The 22,270-nt window shown below is 38.6% G+C and overlaps 1 protein-coding gene across 2 annotated transcripts in view; it reads left to right on the top strand.

The window, feature by feature from the left end:
- The first annotated feature begins 945 nt into the window (after positions 1–945).
- Positions 946–22,270, top strand: part of plce1 (phospholipase C, epsilon 1) — a 113,275-nt gene continuing 91,950 nt past the window's right edge. For both annotated transcript variants that reach the window (XM_061708665.1, XM_061708667.1), the window contains exons 1-2: positions 946–1,238; positions 1,717–1,920. In XM_061708665.1, coding sequence (XP_061564649.1) covers positions 1,071–1,238; positions 1,717–1,920 — 372 coding nt within the window. In that variant the 5' untranslated portion in view covers positions 946–1,070. The remainder of the gene's footprint in view (positions 1,239–1,716; positions 1,921–22,270) is intronic.

Consider the following 22,270-nt stretch of genomic DNA (forward strand, 5'->3'; position numbering starts at 1 on the left):
CCCTTTCCATCCCTTATGTCATTTCATCAATGAATGTGGTTTTACTGCTATTTCAACATTTAGAGTAATCACCAGAAAAATAACACCAGAAAAATAACTTATTTGACAATTTTCACCTGTTTCAAGTACATTTTCACTTTAAATAAGTAGGAAAATCTGCCAGTGGGACAAGATTTATCTTCTTATTACAAGCAAAATCTTGTTCCCCTGGCAGATTTTTCTACTTATTTCAAGTGAAAATCTACTTGAAACAGGTGAAAATTGTGTTTTTTTTTCCAGTGATGAGTCTTGTTTTAAGTGTAATGAGATTTATTTTACTAAAATGAGACATTTTAACTAGAAATAGGACAAATATTCTTGTTAAGATTTAGAGTTTTTGCAGTGATCCATTTTATTTATCCTGTGAAGGACAGAGTCATATTGATAAGTTCAGAAAAGTGTTTTTTATTGTTGTGTTTTGATGTATTTGATGTAAGCCCAGTGGATATTTAAAGCTTACAGAAGGCTGCATTTAACTGCTGCTATGTCATTCCTGCAGTATTTCTGCAGGTGTTTTGGTCACTGCTATTATTTGTAATATATTATATTATTTGTAATCAGCACAAATTATCTGTACCCATATGATAAAATCCACCATCCCCCCTGATTGTTTTTTTTACAACTCGAGTACTGATGACAGTACCCTGACTATTATTACTACACACACGATAAGCAGAACAAACTACCCAGTGATTACATGATTAAATGGCTTACACTGTACATAAGGCACTGTTGATTTAGTTTAAAGGTTAATGCACATTCTCTTGAGTTATTTATCCTACCATGTTTTCTGCTTCTAAATACCACCGTACCTGTCCTCCCAGAGCTGTCCCTCCAGTGAGCCCAGCTCTTTGGCGTCCTCGCCCAGCGGCTCTCCCCTTCCCCACAACCGGCAGCGTCACCACAACGGACACGTCCCTCGTCATCACCTCAAAGACGGGTACTCTAGTTTAGAGAGACTCAACAGAAGGCCCCGGGTTAATAAATATTCATTGGAGAAACTATTCTTGCGACGAGCATCGCTTGAAACCATGACAGCAACCCTGGGGTCGTCTTCAGCGGGGATGGGAAGCTGCGGCAGGAGCAGCAGCAGTGATGAAGGTGATGAAGACGTCCTGTCGGATAACGTGGACTTTGTTAGGAATCGCAAAGAGCGTTCCACCGTCCTGGTGAGACGGTTCTTCAAGAATAATCAGAAGGTATTATTTGTCAAAATGTCACTCCTACTGTACAGGACTGTCCAGAAAATTAGAATATTGTGATAAAGTCCTTTATTTTCTGTAATGCAATTTAAAAAAAAAAAAAAAAAAAAATGTCATACATTCTGGATTCATTACAAATCAACTGAAATATTGCAAGCCTTTTATTATTTTAATATTGCTGATCATGGCTTACAGTTTAAGATTAAGATTCCCAGAATATTCTAATTTTTTGAGATAGGATATTTGAGTTTTCTTAAGCTGTAAGCCATGATCAGCAATATTAAAATAATAAAAGGCTTGCAATATTTCAGTTGATTTGTAATGAATCCAGAATGTATGACATTTTTGTTTTTGTAATTGCATTACAGAAAATCACAATATTCTAATTTTCTGAGACAGTCCTGTATATGAACAGCTCTGTTTTAAGTTTTAAGCATTTAAAGGGCACATTTTTGAAATACTCTTTCCCCATAAGGTGACAAAATCGGTATGTACTGGGACCAGAGCGATTGTCAGAACGCTGCCATCAGGACACATCTCAGAGGATGTCTGGGGAGTAGTTGTTCATCATCGATTCTGGCATCCCAGCAAGAAGGATATATGGCCGATGCTAATGCGTGGAGAGGAATTGAGATGCTGCAGAGGGATGCTGCACTCTGTTAGAGTGAAGCTGCTGCAGGTAAGAGAATACCCGTACACCTAACGCATATGCAGCAGTTCACAGTACCAGTGTTTCAGTATCATCAAATAACACAAGGCAAGCCAAGTTTATTTGTATAGCACATTTAATCTACAAAACAAGTCAAAGTGCTTTACATTAAAAGATTTTTAAAGATGCATTAAACAGTAAAAGGGTTTAAAAGCAGAAATTAAAGATGGACATAAGTTTAAAAAATGCAAGGAATAAAAGTTGCAGTGCATTATGGTGGATTACTGAAATGCAGCACTAAATAAAAAGCTTTTTAACCTTGACGTAGAGCAAATGGGAGTTTCAGCAGCCCTGATGCATTCTGGGAGTTTGTTCCACAGGTGAGGAGCAAAAAAGCTAAATGCTGCCTCACCACGTTTGGTACAGAAAGTAGGTGTGACCCTGACGACCTGAGGGTTCTGGTTGGTTCATAATGGACCAGCAGATCAGAGATGTGTTTTGGTCTGAGACCATTCAGAGATTTATAAACCAACAGCAGCATTTTTAGATTATACTTATTCTCTGACAGACAGGAAGCCAGTGTTAAGATCTAAGTTTAAGAGTTATAAGGTCTGCTCTCTTGGTCTCAGTGAGGACTCGGGCAGCAGCGTTCTGAACTAACTGCATCTGTTTGATGGATTCTTTTTTGGGAAACCCGTGAGAACAGTGTTACAGTAGTCCAGTTTACTGAAGATAAAAGCGAGGACAAGTTTTTCTAAGTCCTGCTGAGACATCAGTCCTTTAATACTTGATATGTTCTTTAGTTGATAATAGGCTGACTGCACTACTGTCTTAATGTGGTTGTTAAAATTCAGGTCTGTGTCTGGAACCACTCCCAGATTTCTGGCTCGGCTATGGGTTTTTAGCTTTACTGCTTAGAGCTTGACTTTTAATATTTAGCTCTGCTACAGAAACTGTTATATCTGTTTTGTCTTCTTTGTTTAACTTACTTTAAGAAAATTCTGACACATCTACTCTTTAATTTGATCAATGTGTCCGATCAATGTTTGAATTGGATTACAGTCTCCTGGGGAGATTGTTGTATGGATTTGTCTGTCATCTGCGTAGTAATGGGAACACAGTAACGGCTGGTAACATGGTAGCATAAAGCTGTTCAACAGAAGCCCCAAAATTGAAACTTGGGAAATCCACAAAACAGTCTCTGACTGAAATGTTGCCACTATCTGTATTGGAGCGGATGTTATTAAGGACCTTTACCAGAGCTGTCTCAGTGCTGTCTCAGGGCTGTCATGTGGCTGGAGATCTGCCCGGAAGACATCAAAATAGTTATTTAGTATCAGGAGGTTATACAGCTGTTGGAAAAAAAACACTTTTTCTTTGATTTTTACCAAGAAAGAGGAGGTTTGATACAGGCATATCTGTTCATAAGTGACCTGTCTAGTTCTTTTTTAAAAGTGGCTGAATGACGGCTGTTTCTAAGCACTGAGGAAAGATACCTGAAAGGAGAGACATATTTACAATGTCTAGATCAGGGGTCGGCAACCCAAAATGTAGAAAGAGCCGTATTGGAGCAAAAACACAAAAAACAAATATGTCTGGAGCAGCAAAAAATTAAATGTCTTGTATAAGCCTTAGAATGAAGACAACACATGCTGCATGTTTCTATATTAGTTATAACTGGGGGAAGATTTTTTTTTTCATTATGCACTTCGAGAAAAAAGTCGAAATGTTGAGAAAAAAGTCGAAATGTCAAGATTAATGTTGAAGTACAATCTTGAGAAAAAAGTCGAAATGTCGAGAAAAAAGTCAAAATGTTGAGAAAAAAGTCGAAATGTCGAGATTAAAAAGGAAAGGAAAAAGGAAGAGAAAAAAAGAAGAAAAAATTAAAAAAGCTAAAAAAATTAAAAAAAGCAAAAAAAGAGGAAAAAAAGAGAAAAAAGAAAGAAAAAAACAAGAAGAAAAAAAGGAAAAAAAAAAGGTGAAACATTTTTGAAAAAGCTCCAGGAGCCACTAGGGCGGCGCTAAAGAGCTGCATGCGGCTCTAGAGCTGCATGCGGCTCTAGAGCTGCATGCGGCTCTAGAGCCGCGGGTTGCCGACCCCTGGTCTAGAAGGTCTAAGGCCATATAGTGTGCAACACTTTAAAAAAAGCCCTGTTGGCAGAGTATCAAGGCAGCGAGTGGTGGAGTTCAGGTGAATTATGATGTAATCCAGGTTCTTATGAGTTACTGGACAAAACTGTGTCACGGTTTCTCTGATTGGACGCGGAGGCTGCACATATCTGTCTAGCATAGGAACAACCAAAGTGTTACCGTTCACAGGCTGCTACGTATTTAATGGTTGAACAGATAACCACCGTCTACTGCGCTGCCCCTTTTATGTCTCGTTTTATGTCCAATATTAAACCTTATTTCATTTTTTATTTGATTTAAAGCTCATTTAACACATGTAAAAAGACTGATTTTTGTTGTTTTCTCACTTAACTTTTTTTTATTTTAGAAAATTTAAACAAAAAAAGCATTCTCCAAAACTGGCTTATAGTAATAAAGCAATGAATAAATGCCTTTCATAACTACCTTAAGATAAGGGTTATTAATGTCCATTTGTAATGGATTTATCATTGTTGTTACAGTTTGAACTATTCAGTCTTTAACTGGGATATTTAATATATTGGTGGCTGATGCATTCTTAATAGATATTCAAGAAAATTGAATTATAAGATTAATAGTCTTGCTCAAAAATTGAATTTCAGAGCATTCTGGGGACTTGAAATACCACCCAAACCCTGCTCTGAATTGTAATTTTGTTTTCCTATTTGCAAGGCTGTCACAAAAGTCACAAAGAGCAGGAGAAAACAGTCCAAGGCTCTGCTTCACTCAAGTAAACACACATGATTTTTTTAGTGCAAAAGCAGCAAAAATGTCTTTAATAAGCCCCAACACCATATTGTTGTATTTTCAAATGTCATGGCATTGAGTTTTTATGTACTATGTACTGTGTTTGGACAAAAACGCAGTACTCACTGCAGCAGCACAAGAGTATTTTGATTAATTCTTTGTCCAGTGGAAGAAAATTGTTCTTGGCTTGTGATTGTCTGTTTGTGTTGAAAAGTTATGTAAGATTAATAATTTATACGAGGAATACGTAAATAGCCGAACACAAATGCATGAATATGCACAACCCTACACACACACACACACACACACACACACACACACACACACACACACACACACACACACACACACACTTAAACACACACACACACACACACACACACACACACACACTTAAACACACACACACACACACACACACACACACACTTAAACACACAAACACACACACACACACACACACACACACACACACACACACACACACACACACTCTTAAACACAGGCTCTTTGTTCAGGGTAGGCCCCTCCTGTGGAAAAATGTTTTATTCTGTGTTAGTTACGCTACCATATTACTGACAGACTGAATGACTGAGCCTTGTGTGCGTGTGTGTGTGCGTGTGTGCGCGCGCGTGTGTGTGTGTGTTGTGCGCGTGTACGTGTGTGTGTGTGTTTGTGCGTGTGTACGTGTTCCATACTGATTTAGAGTCTGCATTAAATTTACATCCATAGAAATGTGACAGTGGGTGAGTTAGGAAGAAGGAGAAGATAGATGACAAGAGACGGAGAAAAACTCACTATACTAGAGAGCTGTACTCAAGTTTCCAAGCAGGACTTTTTTTTTTTTCTTCTTTCTTTTTTACAATAATGGAAGCCTGTTACGGGAGCTCTCCAGCCTTTGGAGCCCTTTCAGCCACAGTTTAAAGAATATACTGCTTTTCCTTACCTAGGCAGTAAGTAATAAACCGTGCCTTTTAGTCCTCAGGCTTCTGACGTGTGGAGAATTAACTGCATCACACAGGATGCTTTCTTCTTGTTTTTTTTTGTTATCTTCTTCCTGTAGAAACGCAAAACACACAGACTGAAACCCAGTGCTTTGAGGGGAAAAAACAGCAAGTTATTGCAGGCTGTGCAGGGTAATCGTAACACTTGGCTTGTTACTGTACTGCTCGATAGAATAACGGGTTAGAGCCTGAATTTAATTTGTGAAAACCAGTTAGTGGATATAAAGATATAAATCAGGTCCTCATGGGAATTGGAAGTAGAGGAGGGAATAAGAAGGCACATGAGGGTTGGTGTAACAGTACATTTTATTTTGAATATGCACTGTTGTGGTGTGGGTATAGAGCAGGGGTCGGCAAACCGCGGCTCTAGAGCCGCATGCAGCTCTTTAGCGCCGCCCTAGTGGCTCCTGGAGCTTTTTCAAAAATGTTTGACCTTTTTTTCCTTTTTTTCTTTTTTTCTCTTTTTTTTCTTTTTTCTTTTTTTCTTCTTTTTTCCTTTTTTTCTTCCCTTTTCCTTTCCTTTTTAATCTCGACATTTCGACTTATTTCTTGACATTTCAACTTTTTTCTCGAAATTGTACTTCAACATTAATCTCGACATTTCGACTTTTTTCTCGACATTTCGACTTTTTTCTCGACATTTGGATTTTTTTCTCAACATTTCGACTTTTTTCTGGAGATTATACTTCAACATTAATCTTGACATTTCAACCTTTTTCTCGACATTTCGACTTTTTTCTCGACATTTCAACTTTTTTCTCAACATTTCGACTTTTTTCTGGAGATTATACTTCAACATTAATCTTGACATTTCGACCTTTTTCTCGACATTTCGACCTTTTTCTCGACATTTCGACTTTTTTCTCAACATTTCAACTTTTTTCTCGACACTTCGCCTTTCGCCATTTGCCTTCATTCTAAGGCTGATACAAGACTCCTTTTTTTGCGGCTCCAGACATATTTGTTTTTTGTGTTTTTGGTCCAATATGGCTCTTTCAACATTTTTGGTTGCCAATCCCTGGTATAGAATAAATAGATATGTACTCGTCTTGGTTCATGTGTCGCCACAACAGAGACGTGTTCTGTATAATGTCTGGTGTGTGGAGGAGGCTTGTCAACTCGCACCATAAAAACACACGCACTTAACACTTATGTGCCTGCTGCAGTGTGGTTTTTGAGTTTGCCACAGTGTTTTTATGAATCCTTTGCGGTCATAGAAATACAGGCTGTGTAAAGTCCAGGGAGAGCTGCGTTAATAATGAGTCTATTGAAAACGGAGGAGCTGCCAGCAGTTCCCTTGTAAAAACACAACCCAAGTTCCTCCAGTGAGGGGTCACCAAAGAAACTCTGACAACACTCGGCAGCATTGAATGAGGAAAAGCTGTGGCAGAATGTTCATCAGGATCATAAAAGAGAAAACCAGAAAATGGGAGGAAGTAATTCCATTCAATCCAGGAGAAGTCATGCAGTTAGAAACGCAGTTAACAAAAACAAAACACAATACTTGTATTCCTCTGCACTTTTGACTACATGTGAATAGGTGGAGCATGAGAGTATAGATACAGTGTTAAAGAAGAAAGTAATGTTTGCTGAACAACTTTAAAAACATGTGTCTACACACAGAATTTATCCTCTGCAGGCCTCATGTATCTGCCGTTTAGAGCTGACGCTGCAGTGATCATGCCCAGGACTTTTCTGGAGGAATCCTGTGGACTTGTGTGTGTTTGTTGCTACAACTAATGAAACCAGCCAAAGAACACAGGATTGTATGAGCATCGCTAACAACCCTCACCAAGGAGTAGGTGAGGGGCAAAGCTCTAGCAGAAAAAGAGATTTTTACAGTGGAAAAAAGAGAAAATCTACCAGGGGATAAATGTGAGAAATGTGAGGGCTGTTTGAAACGGAAAAAACAGAGCAAGGAAGAAAAATATTTTTCTCTTGTTGTTTTGAGTGTTTAATATTAATTTGAATATAACTACTAAGTGTATATAAAACTCAGTATTCAATATTTTTTGCCTCTGATCCTCGACGCAACCACAAAAACTGTGGTTTTAATGATTCTGAATGTTTTATCCTCTGTGTTAAAATCTTCTAACTTTTATGCAGCTATTTCTGAGGACAGTTCAGGAGTAGAGAATTTGGGGCCAGTTGTGTAGATAAAGTACTTTCAACCAAAGAGAACAGATAAAATAATGCTGTACCCATTATGTTTAATGATTTTGGACATTTTGTTGGGATTTTTTTACGTCTCATAAAGCTTTTTATGCTGCCGTTTGTCCTTCAACCGTATAATGTTTCCAAATGTATCCCTTATCTGGATTTAACAATAGCAATTCCAACTAAACTGCCAGTGTTTCCTGTCAACACTGTTAATACTCTCGGTTTACTCATCTGTGCATCTGCAGGGTTTTTTGATTGTTTGTTTGTGTAGAACTGTTGCTCCATTATGCTGCATATCAGCAATAAGAAATGTTTCATTCCACCTGACTGGTTTAACAGTAAGGATGAAACATTCTTCTGAAGCATTTCATTGTTCCGGTTGGCTGAATCTACCAATCAGAGCCCAGCTCAGTCCTTTTATTTAACGCACAGTGATGTCGGTGTGAGCTGTAAATGACCAGCTAACTACTTTACAACAAGCAGTAAAGGTTGAAAGATGGATGCCTGTAAACACGTCTTATTCTACTAACTGTTCATGCAAGCACTTTTAAGGAACAGGGATGTATTTTTCTCTCAAGGGACATTCTGTTTTTTCCTGTTTCCCCTCAATATCTTGTCTTGTCATAAGTAGACAAACAGCAATGTTTTCAGCTCTAATCCAGGATTGTTTATGATGGGAAAGTGAATAAAAGTGTCTCGTGGTGTCTGTCGCACACTGTTCTCCCCATAGTCTTGAAACGGCCCCTGGGAGTTTGTTAGGAGCAAAAAAAGAACTGCAGCTGTAACTTAAGTCACAGATGTTAAATGTCAGTATTCTGTTGTTATTTAAATAGATTTAAATTCCCATTTTCTTATATTTTTTCTTATTGAGCTGTTTGGCTTTTGTTTGTTCTCTTAACATATCTGAAAGAAGTCCCCCTTTAAGGCTCATTTATGGTCCCTTACATAGGTAAATGTCATATGTCACTGCCTTCATACTTTTATGCATTTTTTTAATGTTGCGTTGGTTAAGTCTGTTTATACCACGGTCTGTGTGAATACTCCATTCTGATTGGCTGGCAGGTGGAGGTTAAAAGTGATAACCTCCACCTAGAAAACAAGTTTGGTCAAATTGCCTGGTAACTTTAATATCATTGCGCTGGATCAACTGCCAGGTGGTAACCACGGTAACAGAGATCCAGAGAAGAAGAGCCGGCTACTGCAGGACGGCGACATGAGTGATTTTGTCATTTCTTTTGATTTATTTGGTGAATTTAACAATTTTGATGACTGGGATGCAGAAGAGGAGAGACAAGAAAATAGTCAACACTGTGTCCATTGTATAAGGCAGGGGCGCCTCCAAAAATTTTTCATAGGGGGGGCCAGATGGGGCCACTTAAATTCTTGGGGTGGAACCAAAACTAAAAGCCATCATTACAGGATTTTATTATACAGGACTGTCTCAGAAAATTAGAATATTGTGATAAAGTTATTTTTTTTCTGTAATGCAATTAAAAAAACAAAAATGTCATACATTCTGGATTCATTACAAATCAACTGAAATATTGCAAGCCTTTTATTATTTTAATATTGCTGATTATGGTTTACAGTTTAAGATTAAGATTCCCAGAATATTCAAATTTTTTGAGATCTGATATTTGAGTTTTCTTAAGCTGTAAACCATGATCAGCAATATTAAAATAATAAAAGGCTTGCAATATTTCAGTTGATTTGTAATCAATCCAGAATGTATGACATTTTTGTTTTTGTAATTGCATTACAGAAAATCACAATATTCCAATTTTCTGAGACAGTCCTACTGTTGCAGTATACAGGCTCAGAAATACTTAAAGAAACACTTACTGATATGCTTTTGGCCCAAATGGTTTGGGATGAAACACATAACTGACGATAGAATCTATGTGACCGGCAAGTGTTTTTTTTTTTTTTAATTGAGGCAAGTGGGGTGGCCAGCAAATTTGTAGGGGGGCCGTGGCTTCGCGTCGGACGGTTCACGCCCCCGCGTCGTCCATATATTTATGATAATGTACACCCCGTCGGGCATTATCCCTTACTCATCCCCTAGTGGGCAGTGCTGAGTTCAGAGTTCATTTCCGTGTTTTGAGTCAGTTTCAGTCACCGGTTGGTGGTGGAAATGTTCAACTACAAAGTGTTTGCAACTGCCCAAAAACACCTGAAGAAGAAGAAGAAGAAGACAAATAAGAATCAGTGTCAGCAAACATGGCGACGGTGCAGGAGATCATGATAATGCATGCTCTTAGAAAGAGACTCAAAAAGGGGCAGCGCAGTAGACGGCGGTGGTCTGTTCAATGAAGATGAATAGAAACTGCAAATTCATCTTCTTCTCTGGCTTGATCCTTTTGCTGGTTGCATGTAAGCTGTACTGCTCACCACTGCCCCCTGTGGTTTCCGCTGGTATTTCTCTGTATGCTGCATCCAGCGACAAATCTGCGAAGGCCCTGAAAACGCACTAAATGACGTGAGTAAACTAAGCAGGAAACGAATGAAAGGCTCCGCCTTCTGCGTCGAGTGTAAATTGACCTTTAAGCTTTAAATTCTGTCAGCATTTCGTTTTGGAAACAAACCTCACTTTCATAATGTATTATAGGAATTACTTGAAAGATTATGTGCACTATGCATATCATCACTTTTTGTAACTGTGACCTTGTCTCTATGGAATATTATACCTTTTTATAGCTTGAAAAAGCTAAACATAATTCCCACCCCCTTCACCAGAACACAAAGTGGTATTTTTTTGATCCATTAAAACAACAGTCTCTATGATATGAATCATATCCTTTCTGGTAAGACTGAAAGACAGAGAATAGGGGAGCTTATCAACTTGGTCTTAAGATAATAAAGCCCACTCATATGTACCCATACACTTTACAATTAGTTATTTTTCCTTTCGGCTTGAGAAGTTAAGTACAATAGTGAAATGAAGCAGCCTTCAACACAGTATTTTGATCAAATTAGTGCCTTTAATCAACATCTTGTTTATTCAGGGGAGGCATTGAAATATGAGACTTGGCTGTGGTGGAAGTTTATACCAAACCAAGTTTCTGACTACTCCATTTATGAATGACTTTGTGATAGTGAAATAGATGTTTCTGGAACAAATTGGAGCAAGGCTTGTGTTATAACTTAAAGTAGCTCTGCTGCTGCTGCTTTATGGATGGTGCCTCGCTTTGGCATCAGCTTGGATTCTTTCTCGTAAGCATTAACTAGGCTGTCCGAAGCAATGCAATTAAAATGCAGCCTTTGGCGTACACAAATTCTTGTTTGCTCTTTTCAGATTAAACTCTTTGCTGGTTTAAAGATCCGGGCAGGTTATTTAAGAGCTCATGTAATAACTCCTGCAAACAAACCCAGATTGTGGTTCCCAATTAGTGCTTGTTTGGAAGGTTGTGCGTCCAGATCAAATATCCGTGCTCAGTGCCAGACGTTGTCATGTGAGTTAGGTTTAGTGATTGATTTTCCACATTATTGCCTTGAGCTAATAATAATAATAATTAAAAAAAAAACTCAAATACAACAAAATTCTTGATAGGACCAAGTTGAATGATCCAAACTCAGTTAACCCTTGTGCTGTCTTTGGGTCAAGGAAGGAGGAAGAGAAGAGGGGAGGAAAGAAGGAAGGAAGGGAGAAAAGAAGGAAGGAAGGAAGGAAGGAAGAAAAGAAGGAAGGAAGGAAGGAAGGGAGGGAGGGAGGGAGAGAGAAAACAAGGAAGGAAGGGAGAAACGAAGGAAGGAAGGAAGGGAAAAAGGAAGGGAAGATGGGAAGGAAGGAAGGAAGGAAGGAAGGAAGGAAGGAAGGAAGGAAGGAAGGAAGGAAGGAAGGAAGGAAGGAAGGAAGGAAGGAAGGAAGGAAGGAAGGAAGGAAGGAAGGAAGGAAGGGAGGAAGGGAGGAAGGAAGGAAGGGAGGGAGAAAAGAGGAAGGGAAGAAGGAAGGAGAGAGCAGGAGGAAGGAAGGAAGGGAGGGAGGGAGAAAAGAGGAATGGAAGAAGGAAGGAGAGAGCAGGAGGAAGGAAGGAAGGAAGGAAGGAAGGAAGGGAGAAAAGAGGAAGGGAAGAAGGAAGGAAGGAAGGAAGGGAGAAAAGAGGAAGGGAAGAAGGAAGGAAGGAAGGAAGGGAGAAAAGAGGAAGGGAAGAAGGAAGGAAGGAAGGAAGGGAGAAAAGAGGAAGGGAAGAAGGAAGGAAGGAAGGAAGGGAGAAAAGAGGAAGGGAAGAAGGAAGGAGAGAGCAGGAGGAAAGAAGGAACAGGAGAATGAGGTCATTTTGACCTGAAGACAGTACCAGGGTTAAGGTGAAGGATTACTAATGTTTGAAATGACTTAAATTGTAAGAACTGACTGAGCTCGCCCTCATGCAGTAAGTGTTTATTTACAACACACATATTACATGAATCCACACATGCATCATGTTTAACAAAGAGACATTCATTCAGTTACATGCTGTGCTTAGGCAATAGTGTACAGAGTAAAGAACTGTGGGGGAGAAGGTGAACAAACATTAAGAAATATTGTACCTGTTGCAAGACACCTGCCACTGTTGCCATCAAGGTATGCACTTTTAAACGTCAATGAACGAGTAATGCAACTTTCAGTTGTCCCAATGTGTCACACGGAATGAAAACATTCATACTTCTTACTAACTATTAAAGAATTTTGAAGAGATTCTTCTGAACTTTCATTCTCATGCCAATCTAGTTTTTAGCATGCCATTTAACACACTCACACTTTTTCTTTACGTGTTGCAAGACATCCTGAGGAAAGTCAGGCGTCAGTGCTGGGGATTTCTGCTTTTTATCAGCATGGACTGATAGGGTGGAGCTTTAAGGCTAATTTGAATGCGCTGTGATCGATGGCAGGAACAAGTAAGAAAAGCTGCTTGGGTGTTCTGCTGTTGCTGTTAATATTGAAGATTTGACAGTCAGATTCACTCAGCCCTCAGTGTCGAAAAATGTTTACTGATGACATTGCAGTGTCCCAATAACAATGATGGGTAAGACCAGTACTGGAATTGAGGGGGGATGGGGGGGGGACGGCATCCCCCCCTGAAATAAAAACGGTCCAAATCATCCCCCCTGTAAAACTGCCATCCCTCCTTTCCATCCCTTATGTCATTTCATCAATGAATGTGGTTTTACTGCTATTTCAACATTTAGAGTCATCACCAGAAAAATAACTTATTTGACAATTTTCACCTGTTTCAAGTAAATTTTCACTTGAAATAAGTAGGAAAATCTGCCAGTGGGATAAGATTTATCTCCTCATTACAAGCAAAAAAATCTTGTTCCACTGGCAGATTTTTCTACTTATTTTAAATGAAAATCTACTTGAAACAGGTGAAAATGGTTGTTTTTTCCAGTGATGAGTCTTGTTTTAAGTGTAATGAGATTTTTTTACTAAAATGAGACATTTTAACTAGAAATAAGACAAATATTCTTGTTAAGATTGTGAGTTTTTGCAGTGATCCATTTTACTTATCCTGTGAAGGACAGAGTCATATTGATAAGTTCAGAAAAGTGTTTTTTATTGTTGTGTTTTGATGTATTTGATGTAAGCCCAGTGGATATTTAAAGCTTACAGAAGGCTGCATTTAACTGCTGCTATGTCATTCCTGCAGTATTTCTGCAGCTGTTTTTTTTTTTACAACTCGAGTACTGGGTAAGACACAGGTCTGCACTCCTAATTTCTGGACTTCTACTTTGCAAATTTGACCAAAGATTTGCCACTAAGCTAACTATAAAATCCGCCCCCGTTCCAAACATTTATCTGGGAGACCCTGTGTGCAGGATTGGGCGCCCAGTTTTCTCTTTTTGTATGTTTTCTCGCTACTGAAGCAGTGAGTCTTCTGGCACATGGAGCTGCAGCCGCCCACCTGCCAAACCCACTTCCCTGACACCTACTCTTTTGTCGTGCAGAAAATGAATCGAGTAAAAGTGGGTTTCCCACTTTAGTAAAAAGCATGAGTTTGCATTCACTGTGCATGACTCGGCAGCTCTGGTCATTATTAGTTATTTGGTTTTCAGAATGTGGGCTGCAAAAGCTGAGAAGACATTTTTTCTAACAGTAGCTTCCCACTACCAGCTGATGATGTTGTCAAGTCAAAAGCTCATTTAATCTGCAGTATAACTGTTACATTGGAATATCGCTGACGTATTATTAGGGTCCGAGCACTTACAGTGCGAAAGCCCTATTGTATCTGTAGGAATTTTTTATTTATTTTTTTCCCTCGTTTTCCTTTCGACCAAATGAGGGCCTTTTTTCCCCCTAAACGTGCCCCAAAAGTCACCAAATCTTGCACGCAAGCCAGGCCTGGCGAAAAGTTTGATATTTAATGGTTTGCATTAATGGGCGTGGCCTAATGGCTCAACAGCGCCCCCTAGAAAACTTTGTGCCTCAAGCCCCACAATACGGTTTGACGTACATGCACAAAAATCGGTACACACCTGTATCATGTCACAACTTAAAGAAAAGTCTCTTGGTGCCATGTCCGAAACCCAACAGGAAGTCGGCCATTTTGAATTAATTGTGTAATTTTGGCGCAATTTATGCCATTCCTTTGGCCATTAATACGGCCCGAACCGTAACGTGCACCCAGGTGCGTTATACATCAAAATGTGCGTCTAGATCCTGCAATGATGTGCATTACTTTTCTCTTTCAAAAGCGTTACCGTGGCGACGATAGAAGCCAAAAAGCGCTAACCCCCCCCCCCTCATCTGATTGTTCCATATTTGATAGTCCCTACTTTCTGCCATAACTTTTGAATGGTTTGATATAGAGAGTCGTGGGTAGTGTCATCCGCTAAATGTCCAGGCCTGAAGAATCTACATCAAGTCATACAAGCTTCCACTGCAGCCTGAACGTGCACATGGGTGCGAGGGCCCGTTCATCGCTGCTTGCAGCTTTAATTAACTCTTCTTCCTTCATTTTCTGGTACAAACATGTATGGATGAATTACTGAGAAATTGAACTTCCACAGTATAGAAGATTCGCTGTTTCTCAATACCAAGTACACATAGGCTTGTATGGCGTGGTAAACTTGGTAGTTCGTACTTGGCATGTACGACTTGATAGAATGTACTTTGTTAAATGGGAGCATGCAATTCAACATTTTTGCCTTTGGGACATCCATATACTTGATGTCATCATGTTTCAATCACTTTAGTTGAACATAAAAGAAACCCTGAACATTAATGAAACTCAAAATAGACCGTGGACTCCTCAGGCTCAAGTGTTTCCTACTGTGTTTTGTCATGGGTTTAATGCTTTTGTATTTCAGCTGTGATATAAATAGAGTTTGGTTAGGGGTGAAATGAAACAAACTCAACATTGAAGGAACACTTTCAAACAGGCTTTAACTTGATAAACAAAAAAAGTGATGCTAAAAGGACTACATTTTACCATTAAAACAGCATAAAATTACTTTCCCATACAACAGCCAAGTTATTCCTTTCTCCTCTGCCATTACTTCCACCCATCGTTGTGAGATGCATTCTGGGATACTTTACTGCCCATGTCCATGCAAGTCTTTTGTGGATGTGTCTTCTATAAGATGCAAATGTTAATGTTTCACAAGAGAAGTAGGAACAAGTGCCTGGTGGGTGGGCACATGGATGGAGATGGCTTAGCATATTTCTATGATCTTCCATTCCCTGAATTAGGACAATGTTGTAAAGTCATACCCAAGGCAAATTTAAGGTTGTAGGATTTTTTTTTTTTTTTTTTTTGGTGGCAAAAATGTCAATATATGCAGTTTTGAAGATGAAAGTTGTGATTTCTGGGATTAGTTACTGTTGGATTGGGACTAAAAGTACACAATGTAGCCATATGAAGATCAAAATTCAATACAAAAATAGTCTGAAAACTGTGTGAGTTATTCAAAGTCTTTAATATTAAATAAAGTAAAACTAATCAAAGCCCAAACTGTTACCCTAGATACCCCCCTGTCGCTTAATTTCTATAACTTTTAAGATGGCATCATTTCAGCTGAAAGCCTGCCTGGAAGGGTTTTTATAAGCTGTGCTGTTACTGTAGATCAAGCAAAAGTGTTTCCTGTGTCCACAGGCGCAGCTGCCTTTTGTTTGAGCACAGATTCAAGACCAAGTGGTGAATTTATCCATAATATCCTTTGTCTTTTATCAGATTGCAGCTTTTATTACCAGGCACCAACATTCAGAATATTCATTTAAAGCATCACTATTATATATGTATTATATATGTATTATATATGTAACTTTCCCACCTTAATCTAATATTTCATCATCATCATTGTGATGGAACATCAACTTCCAACAGGTTTAATGAACCTCTGTCATGGTCTGAGGGGTCTGTATCGCCTTCACTGGCACTATGTAACTTTGAGGAGCATGGTAGGAACCCTTCCACACTAAAAAACTACACATTTTTACGGCTTTGACTGCTTTACGGCATACGTCACTTCCCCCTCCTTCCCGATTTGTAGTGGAGACCAAAGCTGGGCGGGGCGTGGAGCGCAGAGCTCAGCAGAAGCTGGTATCATGGCCCAAGCAGCGGAAAAACCCAAGAAAATACAAGTTTTATCGGAGGAGGCGAAAAAAAGAAAGCGGGAGAGTAACAAGCTAAATGCCCGGACAAGAATAAACATTGTCCCGGCGTTCACTCGCTGGCGTGAGCTGAAAGACGAGGAGGGATGTCCGACAAGAGAGACAGAATTGTTATGATACAAATGTAAATGTAGAGTTCTATGTTCAATAAGAATCAAAATTAGAATGTTTTCACATACAGGGGATTCGTCTTGGGTTCTAGTATTTTTCCTGAGAGCTGTAAAATTGTGCAGGGCTGATCTGCAAAATATAAGGAATGGTCATTCTGTTATTCACAGGTTATAAAGTATTTTTTTATTCTGTCAGTAAGTATGTTGGACTAGCGTATGAGTTTGTAGTTTGGGGCGCATTATCTGGCTGAAACAGGACGGGGGGGCGGGGGAGACTTCACTAAGAAAAAAACCAAGTTGAACTTAGTGATTTTCAACATAGTCATATTATATTGTTTAGCCAAAAATAGATGCATTACCTCTTCGCTATCCATCCTGCAAACGACCGCTGAAAACAGAAAAGTAGTTTCTGCGACGGGGACGGGGGTTTTCCGGCAGTACGCGCTGGTGCTCATGGGAAATGTAGTTCTTTCTGGTAAAGCACTACCGCTTTGGTCCAAAGGAGCCGCCAAACTCAACAAAAGCTGAAAGTTACATTGTGCTGCTTTAGATATAAAGAGACAAGTGTAACTAAAAGGATTTCATAAGGATACTGAGCTAGCAGTTCTCAATTATCATCAAACACACACACACACACACACACACACACACACACACACACACACACACACACACACACACACACACACACACACACACACACACACACACACACACACACACACACACACACACACACACACACACACACACTCTCATCTTACTTATTTATTTAGTCATTTGTGTGTGTTGTGCCACTGTAGAAAAAATGTGCCGAGCACAGCACTTTTTTGCCCAGCTGAGTGCGACGGCTTAGCCAGAGATTAGGAATGCGCGTGCGTTGAGCAACACTCTCGTTCAGTCAGGTGTTTTCTTAAACAAAAAAGGGCGCAGGGCTGTAAATATCAAGCATACCTTTTGTGAGCAGTTCTGTTTCTCCAGATTCCCCGTGGGACTCGGTGTGACCTCAAAGATGTTTGAACAAAGAGAGACTTCATCTAGTTTTGCTGCGCTTGACAGTTTTACCCACATCCACTGCACGGGAGCACACGGCTGTAGTGTTTTGTTTGTTTTTGTGAAATGACAGAAGTGTGTCAAAACTTCACGTGGATGCATTTTCACATCTTGGGGTTTAATTGTGTGCGTGTGCATGAATGTGTGCGTTGTTAGCTCCGGTCTGTCACATCCGTGTGACATTGTGGGGACATCACACCCCTGCAGAGGTTGGGATTGTGCAGGTAGAGACATCCAGAGGCCCGGCTGCTTCAACATGTCCATAAACAAATAATTTTGCATAGATTGTTCCATAACTTGTTATGTAAAACACTCCAGTGTAATATTTCATGGCCTGCGTGTGCTACTTATGGTATAACATGAATGGTGATAGTTTTCCATGTGGAATTTTAATTCAAATACTTAAAGGAGCATGAGGCTCCTTTTAAGAAATGAGACTCTATAGCGCCACCCTTCACCACGACGGCCGTCGGGGGTACTGCAGCCAACAGTGAAGCCGGCACGGGAGAACGGGGAGAACGTGCATGCAGCGTCATGTGACGTCACATCCACAGGACAGCGCGGGAAATTCCGGTCACAATTTCAGCACATTTTGCAGCACACAGCCTGTTCAAGGCAACGGAGAGATACACTAGAGGGCTCATTCTTTTTGGTTTGGAACGCTTCATCTGACATTATTACTAGAAAACTTAAAACGTATACGCATTTTTTTCATAAATCCTGCCTCAATCCTGCCTCATGCTCCTTTAATATTAATGTCAATTTAGGGCTCTTTCCCAGTTTGAAGACGTAAATCCTGCCATGGTGACAAAATTCTAAATCTTCTGCTTTTCTCACCTCTCCCAGCTTCTGCCTTGTGTTGAGCAATCTGATGTCGGCAACCAGTCTACATGGCTGACACATGCATCATCTTCTTTATCTACCTCTTCATCTATGTGAATATATTCCTGAGATAGAAATAAAGGGTGGATGAGAGCCAGAAACACTCCCAAAAAACATACGAATCTTAAGAGGAACCAGATGTGATTATTTCATTATTGTTCAATACTAGGGATGTAAAATACTAAGCTAGAGGACTGTCTCAGAAAATTAGAATATTGTGATAAAGTCCTTTATTTTCTGTAATGCAAAAATGTCATACATTCTAGATTCATTACAAATCAACTGAAATATTGCAAGCCTTTTATTATTTTAATATTGCTGATCATGGTTTACAGCTTAAGAAAACTCAAATATCCTATCTCAAAAAATTAGAATATTCTGAGAATCTTAATCTTAAACTGTAAACCATAATCAGCAATATTAAAATAATAAAAGGCTTGCAATATTTCAGTTGATTTGTAATGAATCCAGAATGTATGACATTTTTGTTTTTTTTAATTGCATTACAGAAAATAAAGAACTTTATCACAATATTCTAATTTTCTGAGACAGTCCTGTACATTAATTTCCCAGTTGAGGTGTCAATCAGAAGGTGTATTTTACAAGTTTGAAAGAAGAGGAAAAGACTGCTCTGGTTTCACGTGACCTACTGTTGCTCAGAAATCACGACATCCTTGAGCTTGAATGTCTTTGGATGTTTTCCTTGACTCTTCACACTATCCTTCTAGTCAATCTGGGGTTGAATTTCTTATTGAGGCCATGTCCTGGGAGGCTGGTTACAGGCCAATGGACCTTTTTTTTTTTTTTTTTACTTTTAATAACATTTCCAGCTGTAATAGGAGAAATATGAAGCTGGTTGGAGCTTTTATCTTTTCATGTGCATCTTTTTCCCCCCCTGAGCTGCTCAGACAGCATTCTTCCTCGCTCCCTCTGATCCATGTTCACTATGGACAACACAATGATACCAAAGCTACGTCACAATGCGTCCCCCTGTAAGTAGACTGAATGGCAGATGAATTTCATTCATAATTTAATTTGTTTACACTATCACATTACACGGCTTTAGTATCACACAAAAGGGCAGCAGGAATACAAGGAAATGTCTTGTAATTTAATCACTTCTTCAGAAGGACTGAAACATTGTTTTCAGTGGATTGTAGAAAAAATAAATCAACAAATCAAAATGTTGGCGTCATATACAGTTACAGCATGCTAGGGCAGTAATGTACACCACATTACGTGAAGCTTGCAGGATGATGCAGTGATGCTTTTAATTGCATCTTCTCTTTTGTGTAGGAGTATCAACAGTAATCGCCAATTATTATTTGAGCTTGATGCTTAATCATAGTTTATAAACTTTTTGATCTTTATTTATGAACATCCGCTTCCTTTTGATCTCATGCATTTTTCTTTTTAAGATTAAGCATAATGTCTGGATTTAAAAAGGAATGGATGTTATCTTTGGCAAAACTGATCCGTTAGTGCCATCTAGTGGTTGAGAGCATATTTTCTCCTACTGTTGAATGAGGATGCTAAATACTTCAGGGATGTGAACATGATGTAGGCTCAGAGGTGTCAAAAGTATTCACATTCATTACTCAGGTAGAAGTATAGATACTAGAGTTTAAAAATACTCCTGTTGAAGTATAAGTATCAACTCAAGTTTTTTACTCAAGTAAAAGTATAAAAGTAGTGGTTTCAAAACTACTTAAAGTATAAAAGTAAAAGTAATGTAAGGGGGAAAAAAGCCATTAAGGACAAAAGCCATTGAAAATGAATGCATCTTAGTATAATGCAAATATATGCAAATATATTAAAGAAGCATATATGTGTACTATTGAGCATTAACATGTGTTTCAGAGAGCAGCAGATATGATGACTAGTTGCCTATAAGTATTGTAATGGTGCAAAAAGTCAAACTTCAGAGGCATGTTATCATTTATCCTAACCTTTATTGGAATGTACATCCAAGTTTAGTTGCAGGAATCTGAGGGAACGGATGTAAGAACAAAACTGGACAAGAACATCTGAAACAACCACAACCAAATTCACTCTATCCGGATGGAGCAATTTAACCGGATAGTTTTTATTTAAAGGCAGAAATGAAATAGAGTAACGAGGCTGTTTTTAAAATGTAAGGAGTAAAAAGTACACATAATTGTGTGAAAATGTAAGGAGTAAAAGTAAAAAGTCGTCTGAAAAATAATTACTCCAGTGAAGTATAGATAACCAAAATTTCTACTTAAGTAAGGTTACGAAGTATTTGGACTTCGTTACTTGACACCTCTGTGTAGGCTGCATAGGAATTTTGAAAATCTTGACATACAAGATTCATCATTACTTCATCATTACCTTTCTGACCTACAGCTGCTCTGGGTTCTTGTGCATGTACCGTCTTTTTGGTTTGTTTGTTAAAATAGTCTTTACACTTTTGCTTAATGATATGCAAATGGAACATCTTTAAGATAGAACCGGCTTTTGAGATGAACAAGTCATTAACGTGCATTTTATTGATTACCTGATTAATCAGTTTGTCTTTATACTGTCACAGCGGTGATGAAGTGTAACTAGGCAGGACTCTGAACCAAACATTGCTCCTGTATCTACTCGAGGGTCACAGTCAGTACTCGAGTTGTAAAAAACAATCAGGGGGGATGGTGGATTTTATCATATGGGGACAGATAATTTGTGCTGATTACAAATAATATAATATATTACAAATAATAGCAGTGACCAAAACACCTGCAGAAATACTGCAGGAATGACATAGCAGCAGTTAAATGCAGCCTTCTGTAAGCTTTAAATATCCACTGGGCTTACATCAAATACATCAAAACACAACAATAAAAAACACTTTTCTGAACTTATCAATATGACTCTGTCCTTCACAGGATAAGTAAAATGGATCACTGCAAAACTCAAAATCTTAAGAAGAATATTTGTCTTATTTCTAATTAAAGTGTCTCATTTTAGTAAAAAAATCTCATTACACTTAAAACAAGACTCATCACTGGAAAAAACAACAATTTTCACCTGTTTCAACTAGGGCTGTGAGATTAATCGATTTTAAATCAAAATCGGATTTATTAATCAAGACGATGTTAAAAAAAAGGAAAATCGGAAAATGGATTTTCCTTTTTTGCAGTTGGCTGCATTACAGACAGAGCTCGTCTAGTCATCTTTGTTTGGTCAAGAAAATTGTAAATGTTGTCACTTTACTAAACTCAAGGAGGATTTACAGTATCTTTCAATTGCACTTCATTCCCAATAGGGAAATTTGTTTGCTATTTTTCTTTAAAAATAAAGATAAAATATTTGAAACAATTTATTCCATTGTCTTTTGTAGTTTTACCAAAAAAATCGAAATCGAAAATCGGGTTTTCAGAGAAAAAAATCGGGATTTTATTTTTGTCCAAAATCGCCCAGCCCTAGTTTCAAGTAGATTTTCACTTGAAATAAGTAGAAAAATCTGCCAGTGGAACAAGATTTTTTTTGCTTGTAATGAGAAGATAAATCTTGTCCCACTGGCAGATTTTTCTACTTATTTCAAGTGAAAATTTACTTGAAACAGGTGAAAATGGTCAAATAAGTTATTTTTCTGCTGATGACTCTAAATGTTGAAATAGCAGTAAAACCACATTCATTGATGAAATGACATAAGGGATGGAAAGGGGGGATGGCAGTTT

Source organism: Cololabis saira, chromosome 19 (assembly GCF_033807715.1).
Source record: "Cololabis saira isolate AMF1-May2022 chromosome 19, fColSai1.1, whole genome shotgun sequence".
Taxonomy (NCBI): domain Eukaryota; kingdom Metazoa; phylum Chordata; class Actinopteri; order Beloniformes; family Belonidae; genus Cololabis; species Cololabis saira.